This window comes from Mycteria americana, chromosome 2 (assembly GCF_035582795.1).
Source record: "Mycteria americana isolate JAX WOST 10 ecotype Jacksonville Zoo and Gardens chromosome 2, USCA_MyAme_1.0, whole genome shotgun sequence".
Lineage (NCBI taxonomy): Eukaryota > Metazoa > Chordata > Aves > Ciconiiformes > Ciconiidae > Mycteria > Mycteria americana.
This window is the reverse complement of record NC_134366.1, coordinates 145,750,860-145,763,659: the sequence shown is the minus strand read 5'-3', so window position 1 is coordinate 145,763,659 and position 12,800 is coordinate 145,750,860. Positions and strand designations below refer to the sequence as shown.

General features: G+C 36.9%; 1 protein-coding gene across 4 annotated transcripts in view; it reads right to left on the bottom strand.

Annotated features, from left to right (window-relative positions):
- WWP1 (WW domain containing E3 ubiquitin protein ligase 1) overlaps positions 1-12,800 on the bottom strand; it is a 63,962-nt gene that overhangs the window by 27,437 nt on the left and 23,725 nt on the right. For 2 of the 4 annotated variants that reach the window (XM_075494885.1, XM_075494884.1), the window contains 5 exons: positions 10,451-10,541; positions 6,576-6,714; positions 4,095-4,219; positions 1,162-1,299; positions 998-1,064 (listed from right to left, as the gene is read on the bottom strand). In XM_075494885.1, coding sequence (XP_075351000.1) covers positions 998-1,064; positions 1,162-1,299; positions 4,095-4,219; positions 6,576-6,714; positions 10,451-10,520 — 539 coding nt within the window. In that variant the 5' untranslated portion in view covers positions 10,521-10,541. The remainder of the gene's footprint in view (positions 1-997; positions 1,065-1,161; positions 1,300-4,094; positions 4,220-6,575; positions 6,715-10,450; positions 10,542-12,800) is intronic. The other 2 variants (XM_075494886.1, XM_075494888.1) reach the window with 2 other exon arrangements.

The window sequence follows — 12,800 nt, the reverse complement described above, 5'->3', positions numbered from 1 at the left end:
CGAAAACTAAGGAGAAGCAACTTTTTATCCTCACTCCCTCATATTGGGCACCCATGGGGGAACAGAGACAAACTTCCACATATTCAAAAAAAGAATCGAGTCGAGCGTACAAGGACAAATGTGTCCCTGTCACTCAAATGCATAGCAACTGTATGTTTTTTCACTCCATCATGTGTCAAGAACTTAAACGGAAAGAGGTTCACTGTAAGGTAAATGAGCAGGCCAGTAACATTAAATTGATCTGAATGTTGACCTATTTGAGTCCCTAGTGGTGAGAGTGCAATCTACTCCGACTTCTCTCCAGGCAGTCCTTGACCTGGTATAAAGATACAGAAGCCAAGAATGAAGCTCTGAATTGATCCCAAAGCCCTTTCTTGCCACTTCAGGTTGAAGCAGGCAAACCCTTTGCTTCAGTGTTCTGAATACTGCTTCCTAAACTCAATACAAGTCTCTTATACAAGTTCCTGATCACGACCTTAAAAGGGAACTGGGTGAGGGGGAAGTAATTTAGGCTTTTTTTCCTTCTTCCTTCCGTTCAGATGGTACATTGCAACAAGTTGGTAGGCATGAATAGAAACAGTTCTTATACAGCAGAAGAAAACAAATGGAATAAGTACACAAAACCACACTGAACCACTGCTCCCCTAATCTCTGCTGCAGCATTTAGTAAACTTCCAATCAGTTGAATTTTTATGTTCAGAGGGCTATACATCCAAGACGCAATGATAAAGTAGTGGAGAGAAGACTCTACCAGCAGAGGAAGAACAGCGTTGCAAATTTAATTCTTCTCAAGCTAAATTATGTAATTATCATACAACTAATATTTCTAAAACCTGTGGTAACATAATTTAGGCCTTGACAGTTCAAATCTATCCCCTTCAAAAAATTAAAAAACCCCCAACCAACCAAACAAAAAACCACAAAGAATCCAAACATTTCAACTGATAAATTTGCTAATACACCCCATAGAGTGTAAAACACAAAAATAAATTCCAACCTGGATGTACTTCTTGCTGAAGCATCTCTGCTTTCATGCACAGCCTCGCCATTTTGCTGAACTTCTACTGAACAGTAAGAAACAAATTCAACAGCAATATTCTATTATATCTGTTTGAAAACTTAATCAAAATATTACCATCTGATTTAATTATTTTAACTTACTGGTTGCTGATGAACTGAGATTTGTAAGAGATTCTTGTTCAACAACCAGACCATCTAGCACAACTGTCAGTTCACCTGTTTGCACCATGCCACTCTTGTTTTCCAAAGAGAGTTTCAACTGTTCTTTCACCTTCTCCACTAAAAATGGAGTTGGGGTGGGCAGGGGGAAAGACAGAGAGAAGGGATAAAGGAAAGATTAAATTCTAAACAACATTAAAAGAGATTTTCAGCACAAAAATGTGATCATGTATTTAGTTGTACAAAACAACATGAGAGATATTCAGATGATTCAAACATAGAAATCACTAAGGAGCTGTGTAAATTTATATCTGCTGTGAGTAAAAGCACAGTTTACTGTAAAAGTAAATTGGCCGTTTACATAGTATATTCTACAGGATCGCTATAGGATCCACATGGTTTCAGTACTTTCTTGTTAATGATTTCCCAGGCTTGCTGTTTCCACTAAGCCCTTTTGAAATTATGCACTACTTGCATAACATGGGAAGGCTTAAAGTCAAGCAACTTCTGAACTACACATCCAAATATTACAAGTCACAGGGAACCTCATTCTACAACCAGAGCTTATGTTCATTTCTCATATCACCTTGCAAAACTAATTCTAAGAGACCACTGAAAAGCACATCACTTTGAGGAAGAAGTAAATGCAAAGACTGCATAGAGTCCCTCCTCAATTTTTATAATTATTTTTAGTAAATCCTTACTAGCATTTTCACAGATCCCAACTCCAGGGATTAAACAGTAACAGAGAGGATAGCTCAAATAACCAAAAATTATATCAGAAACTCTTTGCACCAAAAGAAACTTTGAGATAATTGAGATATACAAAAAATGTGTACATGGTGCAGTAAAATAATTCAATGTGACTGATAAGCCATGCACACATCTGTAGAGAGACATACATAATCCAGAGGTAAAACATGCTGTGGATGCTGTGTAATTCTCTCTAAGTCAACTATTACTAGTACAGCAGTTAAAGCTACATGTAATAAATCCAAACACAGTCAGCTATGAGTTCACATTAATCAGGTTAAAATGGTTAAGGCCTTTTAGTATTTGCGGTCTCAGATTAAAAGAATAATTTTTCAAGATATACCACCATATTTCCCTCCATATGATAGCATTCCAAGCTAAAATTAAACCTCACCATGCACTTCTAAGCATTAAATTAGCATTTCCTTATTTTTTTCATTCTTAACATATATCATAAATGAACAATAAACATGAAAACAGGGAAGGCTACCATAAACTATTGCCAGATACCCCCAAGCCGTTACTTTAAAGAGCAGGTTCAACAGTGTAGTTGGGCAGCAGTTACTAACATACACCCACTGCTATATTACAATGGATTTCAGAGTACTTTAAATCGCTGGAGCAAGCACAAAGCTCCCAAATCTATAGAATTATTGATTTAGCAATCTGCATTTTGGAAAATAGCACTACCCAAAAGAAGAGAAACAAGAAACTAGCCTGCCACTGAGTTGTTAAATTAACATCTTTTATAAATCATCATTTCTGCAAAAGGTGATTGGTTTAGCTTCTGCTGTTTTAACAGGTTATCTCCCCAGACCAGATCAACAGTTGGCTGTAGACCAATTGAGCTGGCAAGAAAGCTGGGAGGGGTGTGGGCAGCAATTCAATACTGGTGATGTTTAGCAGAAGAAAGTAACAGCACTAATTCTAAAGTTTCTGCATTTAGACGACTTCTCCTCTACATTTTCTTCAGCAAAGAGCCTTTCAAGTGCTGCATTTTAGATTAGGTATCAAGAACTGAATGACTGAAGGATACCAATCAGATTATTCCACCACTGAATTATTGGATAATCCGGTGTGTGTCAAACTGCTGACTTGCCCAAACCAGCAACACTGCACATAAATTACTTTTGGTGCAATATACAGCTAGCTCAGTCAACCATTCCCTGAAATAATTTGCCAAGTTGTTGGATCCTACATCCCCTGGATCTACACTAATAAAATAGTATCTATTTATTAGAAATAGTTAAAATATTAACTATTTTTTTTGCTATCTTTATGACAACCCAGTTACTTCTGATACATTTTTTAATTTAAAAAAGAAGCAATTTTTCTGCTTAACTATGGTATCTCAGGCAGAATCTTTATAATACTGCTGAAGAAACTCCACTTGATTTTGGATTCTGTTTCAATTTTCTGTAAGAATCAGGAAAATGTAGCTTTTTTTCAGCTCTCCTTTCCCCCCACCTCCCTAAACAGGTTTGTATATCTAACTTGTGAAATAGGTTAGAGATGGGTTTAGCTGGAATTCTACTGCCACTCTGGAGTGGAATTTAAAGTGTGGATTCACCATCTTCTTGTACTAATGAAAAAAATTTTAAAAAGCAAATTAGATAAAGAAGACCTCTTTTAATTCTATTAAAGACAATTAAAATTAGAAGTTACAGAGAACACAACAATCTCTAATGTACTAAAAGGAAATTCTCAATTGTTTCATTAATCAGTGGTTCCTACTGCTCTCTGGGCAGCTAAATTATGAGGGAAAAATATCCAGCCTTTCTATTAGTGATTTCAGAGAAGGAAAACATGAAAAATTACATAGATAGCTTTTCTGAAAGTTTAGACTTTTTTTTTACCAAGTCTAAAACAGATCTTCTAGCAAATTAGTTATTAGTTTGCCACAAAACATTGTACTTAATCACTTCCACTTTTAGTTAATTTGTAGTAACTCATACCCTCATGTTTGTTTCAAAATCATTATATCCCATTGTTACATTTAAATTGCTCTCAATAGAACAGACATCTCTAGAAGAGACAAGTAAAGACATCAACTGTAAATCAGTTGTAATTACACGTATAGTTAGTAGTCTGGTTGCCAGTTTGATATATAGATTAGTAATAATAATTCTACTTTACTCAAAATATCCTTCATGATAACTTACATTTTCTATTGTGTATTTCCAAAGCTTGTCTCAAGTCTACAGTGGCTCTTCCTAATAAAGCATCTGCTTTTAAAGTGTGATGGCTCCACACTCTAAATTCCAGCGTAGTCTGTGGAGTCACATTCCTGCATATAAAATACAGTTTTTTAAAAAATATAAACAGATTTAAAGTATTTGTTCTTGTTATTAGGAGTATTTGAACGTAAATCGCTTTCTCATATTTATTGTATTTCTTGATACTAATTAACTAAAAGAAGTTTTTGTACTGCAAGGGGAAATTTTTAACTAAGAACTGCAAACACTATGATATTTATACTTAAATAGCAAACTTAAAGTGCATTACTACCATAGCATAAAGAATTTGAGGAGTATCAGAATAACCTAACACTAAGCTCAAATCTCAGTTATATAAAACATATCTTACTTTATTTATGAAAGACATATTTTCCTTATTCCTCACTATTCCAGCATTCTAACTAAAAACTCATGTTATGAAATGTAGAGAAAAAGGTGGTAAGTATATTTGTCTGTCACTAGAATGAAAAATACTAAATATTAAAAAAAAAGGAAAAAGCAACCAATCAGCTACTTGCAAGCAGGAAGAACCCACTTAATAGGTGTCAGCTTGCCATGAAAGTGTTGATAAAACATTATTTGTGAATCCACAAATATATATAAAAACATAATGCATACTCACAGAAATCAGAGGGGAAAAATCAAATGATGAAGCTAAAGTAAAAACTGGAGGGAAGCAGAAAGGTAAAGGACCCAATTACAGTAATATTATGATAACCTTTGGCAGTGATCTCTCCCCTGCTCAAGAAGGAAAACAGGAAGCTATGCTAGGTCCTGGAGAGTAAGTTTTGTAGTACAGGGTCTAGTACTGCAAGAGTGCTCCTGGCTGTGAAAAATGGAGTAAAATCACTACACTGCAAAAAGTCAAAGGCCACATATCCATCAGTAATGGATACAGAAAATTTTATCAGCATGGATGAAAACAATACTAAAACCAACCCCCACCCTCACAACAGAGCTAGCTTTACAGTCACTTGAATGTGTTGGACAACGTGGAACATTTTTGCTGAAGTCCATGAGCAAATATATTTTTGCATTTTGAATAGGCTGCCTTCTAACGAAGTCTTACTAAAAGATCAGCTCAACAAAGAAAAGAAAAAAAAAAAGCTCTACACATGGAGAATATACTGCTGGTGCTCATGCAGACCCATAGAAATGAGGGGAATTTGGTAAGCCAGAGAGTTCACTTATCCTCAAACAGACTGGGCAACTGAAGCAACGATACCATTCCAATAGCCGGAGGAGAAGGGGGCCAGAATACCTTATACATATAAGGGTAAGATCCTAAGTAAGTAACAGTGATGATGGAATGAGTCTGTTTAGCTGTACTGCGCATGCCAAATTACCTGATTTCTATCATCATCTCACCAAATCCTGCCAAATCAAACCTGCCTCCTCAACAGAAACTCTGGTCTCTGTGAATATACTGATAGCTCCGTACTTGTGCTAGTAGTAACTCCTGGAAATCATCGTCAGGTCCAAGACTGTATTATCCTCTTTTGCAATATTGCAAAGGGCTAATAAGCTCTACTAAACCTGAAACATTGAGAAATGTGGCACAGAAATACCCTATTTGCTTCAGCCCAGGTCTGTAGTTAATAAGTAAGTGTTCCCAAGCAAACAGTTCCCCAAAGCTAGGTATGTTGTACCACTCCCCACTCTCCAGCACTGTTAGTTATAGGAACCTGGAGTGGTTCCTACTACTAACAAAGCTGGCTATTGCACAAAGACGGGTCAGATGCCATAAAATGTACTGGCCCACGCTCAATGCCACTTGATAGTAGCTATGCTGTTTCCAGACCCAAATCTGAAGCAGTACAATCTTGCTTGCATAATAACGCATTCTGGTCAATTGCACAGTGCAAGATTGCCAGTTCTTCACAGTCATATTCAGGTATATCTACACCTGTAGCACAGTTAAACCAAATTAAACCACAAGAAGATTAAAAAGGGCAAATACTAAGATAAGTTGCAAGGTCACTTTGCAGTAAATTGTTTTTGCGCGTGCATCCCTTCATTAGGAAATTCAAAGGAAAAAGTGACCTTCTTCATAACTGCTACTTATCCAGCTGAGATTTTTTTCCTTTTAAAGTTGAGAATGACATAGTTACAGCTAGTAACATCTTCTAGAGAGGAATCTTAAACCTGAACAGTCCACAGTGCTAACAAATATCAAGAGTAAACCATGTATAACAACTGTACACAAGGAACACTCTCTGTACAAAAATATTCTCAAAACATTGTAAGAATTGAGAAAAAAAAAAGTCACTTGAGATAAATATCATCTTATGTCTGCAATTAGTCATCAACAGCCAGAGAAAACTATGTAGGCAGCCAAGCTGAGTAAATATTTCCCTGCAATGTCTGCCTAATAAATAGTATTAAACGACCAAAAAATCTACTTACACTGTCAGCTGCTCATCCCATTTTGGATTTGAAGAACTACTTGATTTTGCCGTTTTCTTAATTTCTCCATCTGCAGTTAATTCCGTGTAGAAAGTTGTTCCAAACCAATTCTTTTTCCGTTTCAGTTTGGCACTAGAAACTAATAAAATACACTGCTTTATCTATAACAGCATACTGTTGATGAAAAACAGAAAATGTACTGCCTACACAATGTATGAAACACAGCATGGCAATGTTATTCCTCACCTTTTCTATTTCTGCTGAACATAAAGAGGTCAACTTTAAAATGGTGGCTTTTATTTTCAAAATCTACTTTGTCAGATAGTTGAAACCAAGTGTGACATATTCTCTTCACCACGTACTGGCAGGATGGGTTGGAGAGACAGCACAACAATTATTTTAGGGATAAACACTGAAAATCATGTGGGTTCTTTTGTTTATTTTCTCATTGTTATTCCTACTCTTCCCTTAACTGAAAAATATCTAAGTACGATACATCTGAGAGATTATCAGGCAGACTTTTTTTTTTTTAAATTATATGTAGTTATGAAAGCATATGCAGTTCAGGCCTATTTCAAAATGTCCCTGTATAGCAAACCCTGTACACAGAGCTTCATTGCCTTGCCTATATTACCTGTGTGGTTAACCTGTGGTATAACACATCAGTTTGTTAAAAGTAAGAAATCAACTCTCAAATTTCCCCTGTTTAAACAGCATTGCAGATGAACTTAAAAGTTTCAGCTAAATATTCAACAATTAAGAAATAGTAAATGACCAAAGAAACTATTTTTTACCTCCAAATCACTGGTAGGGTCCTCAGTGCTCCTGAACATAAATCTGTTCTCCCACTTCCTCACCCAGATGAGGAAGTCGTTATAAAAACCAACAGCAGCCTAACTGCCAACACTTTAAATTCTATTTCAGGCAGATGTTGTCTTCAGAACACCACACTGATGGACTCACAGCTGTACCTACCTGCTGGCTACGCCTTCTCTCTCATTCCTCCCGTACTTCAGTGTGATTCTCTGTCCCTTCACTTTCAAACTAAAGCAAAGCTGAGCATTTTCAGCCACTTGGAAATAATCCTTCTCTGTTACTTTTCTGTATGGTACTTGCTAATTGAAAAATAAGTGGAAGTTAACGAAACTGTCTGAAAGGGAGACAAAAAAGGTCTGTCCCGTATTTCTGGATTACAGTATTCTGAGACATATGCATTAGTTAGTTAAAAGTTAGCGGGATGCAACCTTCCAAGATTCTAAAGGCATTAGCCACAGACTTCTACTTAATTTCAATTAAAAGGTGCACACTTAACTCCCTCACATTTGAAAAATCCAGTCTAAGTCATGCGTCACGTGTCATAAAAGGGAACTGCAGCCTTGATAATGATGAAAGATTAAATGTAGAAGACTAAAAACATAATTCCACATATAGGTCATATTGTTTCATCTGAAATCATGATATATTTTTAAGCTTTAACAACCTCTACTTTTTCCACATTTTTTTCTCCATATTTTGCTTTCTAAAAGCAACTACAACATTTGTTAAAATACAGGTGTTTAGTCATAATAGTCAAGCTTCCTTTTACTTTCCCCCCTTTTATCTGGTTATGTTTTAAGTCATCAAGTTTTGAGTCCTCAAACATGAAAGGAAACCATTATCATTTCCAGGTTAGGACTTCTTTCAAAAAAATTAGGAGTAAGTAACAAATAGTAGCAAAAGACTTCAAAAAGAACTAACAAGACAAGATATCTTGCCAAGTATATTTGAAAAAATACTGACAGCAAAACTTGTCAGGAACATGCTGTAACTGTGCAAACTCAAACAAGTCACTGCTCCATATGAATTTCCTTGTCTACAAAATGAGTATATGCTACTCGCTGCCTTTATAAAACTGCTTTTTAAGTAGAGTTCTTGAAATATAAGTCTAGATTCTACAGCAGCATAAACTAATCTGAGCATAAAGCAGTGTAGGTCACCAATACTACAGTCCCACACTCCTCTGTCTCTCACTTCTTTCCCTGTACTGCCACTGGCGATGGTCTGATCTTGCAATAAAGACTGGTTAGAGAACGAAACCTTCAGAAAACTAATCCTAAAAATTGTACAGATTTCTTCCCACTTTGGTCCTTGAACCAGATTTCTTGAAGTCAAGAGAAGCTCCAGTGCCAGAAAAATACAAGACTACTTACATAAGGAGCAGTACAGTACAGAATATCAAAATTATTTCTGCATACACAGATCTGAAGTTATAGGTCATCTGTGTAACTCAGGTTGTTACAGTTATATATATTCAACGTACAGGTAGCTCCATCTATGCTATTAGTTATTGCCAGTTTTGATGATTCATCACGTTATCAACTTATGTGATCCTTGCACAAGGTTAATCAGTTTTAAGGTTCCCCTCTTATCTAATTTGATAAAATATCCATTTTGGGGATGCTCCAACAATGTCTGTCTTCTCAGATAACCTGGGCATCTTTGGACCATCCAGCATGATGTATCTTTCTTGAGATGCAGCTTTTTTTAAGACATGGTATCTTACTCAGTTTTTTTTCAAATTTTGTTCAAGACAGCCTTAATATATTCTTCATCATGCATTCATTCTTACTTCAGGGTTCCCAGATTTCTCAGGATCCCTGGAAAGTTCAAGTTATTTATCAATGGTAAAATAATACTTACATACATACATACACACACATACATTTATGTGTATATATATTTATGCACAATATCTGACTACTTGCTGGTAACATTTTCACTTTTAACTACTGTAACACTGTCATAATTAGCTATCAAACTTGTTTACCTAGACGCATTTTGCTTATCCTCGGACTATAACAAGTCTTTGTTCTGCTCTGCCATCCCACAGAAAGAGCAGCTAAGGCTGACACCGATTGTCACATCCCTGACCAGTTCTTATACAAGTAGCAAAACGCACAACCTACTTGGCCTGTTCAACATCTATTGAAAAAAGTGTCCCCAACACAATCAGAAATTTCCAGAACTGCTTGTAGCCCACTGTGTTTCCCTTCCAGCAGATACTGTGATGGCTGAATTCTGCCTCAAACTATGAGAACCAGCACAGCAAAAGGAAAAAAGTAAACAGTCACAAGATGCAACACAGTAAATTCCAATTGGATAGAAGGAAAAACATTTCACAGTGATGTGGTTTATCACCAGAACAAGGTGCCCAGGAAAGCTGGTAATTTACAGCCTCTGAGATACTGAAAATTCAGCTGGACGATACCCTGAGCAACCTGATCCAACTTCAAAGGTAGCCCTGCCTTCAGCAGAAGAGTGAACTAGGAAATCCCCAAAGGTCCCTTCCAACCTAAATTGTTCCATATGGCTGCCCTAAGGATAATACAGAATACCTTTATTATTCTCAACAGATGTTTACCTGGTATGTAATCAAAGACCTTAATCTTTTGAAGGGCTAGCAGATTTTGTGATCTCCTCCAGTTCTTCTCCAGCTTCAATATAACATTGCACCCATTTTTAGCTTGGGGTTCACTACAACCGCCCATCTTTTTTGTAGTATTTCAATAATATATGTCCCCTCTATAGAATTTCTGCCATTAGTTACTTGTTCCCAAGCAAAATTCCTTACATTTGTCCCTGCTGTTGTATTGAACCTAATTTTTTTTTTTTAATTTGAAGAGATCATTAAACCCTGTCACCCAACTCACTGTAGAACCTCTATCTAGCTTCAATTCACCTACATATATTATAGTCATATTCTTAACTGTAACATTCAAGTTATTAAATAAAATATTAATTATACTGAACAATTTTTTACATTTATTTCAAAGACTACTTTTTTAGAATACGTATGTTTTCCTGTAAAAATCACCATGATACAAATCACTACTTGCCTGTTACTTGCATCTGTAATCTTCCATTATGGTTGTTACTTGTATCAGATCTTGGTGAGGCTGTGGCCATGTCAGAGGTTTAGGCTTTAGCCTAAAAAAAAAAAAGCACACAGGTAGCTTATTAAAAACTACTTATCCCTGCATGTTATTACAACTATTAAATAAAATGATCAACTAATCAGCAAGTTACCAAATGTTACTTAGGTATGGCAGAATGCATTATTTCATAACAACAGTTAAAAAAAACAATTACTTTAGAAATTTGTCCCACATTACCTTTGAGGGTGCCAAGACACTTCAGTAATGCAAACACTGACATAGTTTAGAACAACAGTGTAAGGCAAGAAAAAAAATTCAGCTGTGATATATCAATATTCCTATACCCAGAAGGTATGCTTATGGTCTCATTTCAGATGAGCTAAGCACCAACAACTCCAAATGAACAAAACATCTGAAACATTTACATGCTTGAAAATCAAGCTGTCCCCAGAATGATACATTCAAGCAATAATGCAAGTGATTCAGACAACATCTGAATTCTATCCCTAGATTTGCAATCAGCTTTTGTGCTGGTTTTGGCTGGGATAGAGTTAATTTTCTTTATAATAGCTAGTATGGGACTATGTTTTGGATTTGTGCTTGCCCTGGTTTTAGCTGGGATAGAGTTAATTGTCTTATAGTGGCTGGTATGGGGCTATGTTTTGGATTTGTGCTGAAAACAGTGTTGATAATACAGAGATGTCTTAGTTATTGCTGCACTAGTCAAGGACTTTTCAGCTTCCCATGCTCTGCCAGGTGCAGAAGAAGCTGGGAGGGGACACAGCTAGGATAGTTGATTCAAACTGACCAAAGGGCTATTCCATACCATATGGCGTCATGCTCAGCATATAAAGCTGGGGAAGAAGAAGGAAACAGGGAACGTTCGGAGTGATGGCGTTTGTCTTCCCAAGGAACCATTACAAATGATGGAGCCCTGCTTTTCCGGAGATGGCTGAACATCTCCCTGCCCATGGGAAGGAGTGAATGAATTCCTTGTTTGCTTTGCTTGCGTGCGTGGCTTTTGCTTTACCTATTAAACTGTCTTTATCTCAACCCACGAGTTTTCTCCCTTTTACTCTTCTGATTCTCTCCCCCATCCCACTGGGGGGGAGTGAGCGAGCGGCTGTGTGGTGCTTAGTTGCCGGCTGGGCTTAAACCACGACAGTGCTCAAAACAGCGTTGATAATACAGGGATGTTTTCGTTATTGCTGAGCGGTGCTTACACAGAGTCAAAGCCTTTTCTGCTTCTCACCCCACCCCACCAGCGAGTAGGCTGGGGGTACACAAGAGGTTGGGAGGGGACACAGCTGGGACAGCTGACCCCAACTGACCAAAGAGATATTCCATACCATATGGCGTCATGCTCAACATATAAAGCTGGGGGAAGAAGGAAGGGGGGGACATTCGGAGTGATGGCATTTTGTCTTCCCAAGTAACAGTTATGCATGATGGAGCCCCGCTTTCCTGGAGATGGCTGAACACCTGCCTGCCCATGGGAAGGAGTGAATAAATTCCTTGTTTTGCTTTGCTTGTATGCACAGCTTTTGCTTTACCTACGAAACTGTCTTTATCTCAACCCACGAGTTTTCTCACTTTTACCCTTCCGATTCTCTCCCCCATCCCAGCGGGGTGGAGTGAGTGAGCGGCTGTGTGGTGCTTAGTTGCAGGCTGGGGTGAAACCATGACACCTTTCTATACCACTGTTCTCCACCCATGAATCACTTGAGACAGTAAGCAATTTACAAGAACCACCCCATCTTATAATTTGGAAACTAGTGTGGCTCTGATCTTAGCTGGGGCATCCCAGCACTTGAAGCATGTGCAGACAACATCACTCCTGTCCTCCTGAATTATCACACCTGAAAGCTAGAAGTAAAATATTCTGTTTCTATCAGACAACTACTTCTCATGAGAAAAGAATACATACATTTAAAATACACTTTCCATTATCTGGATGAACTTCCATATATTTATTTCTGTGAACATTAATTGGTATCAATAATAATATGGGAACAGTTGTCACCAAACCTTTTTGATCATGCACCTCTATCACAAAATTTTTGAGCGCACACCCCCAATATGTGTATTTTTATTTATAAATTACACACAGGTATTACTGTACTAGTATATTCTGTGCATTATAAAACATATAAAAATAGAAATTAAAAAGGATGAGATAAAGATGAAATAAACAGTATTTTAAAATAATTTTTATTATTAATGGTACAAAAAACCTTTTTGCTCTCGCTAAAAAAACTATTGATTTTTTTTGTGAGAACTATGTGATTGAATAGGTTTCATCATTTTTTAA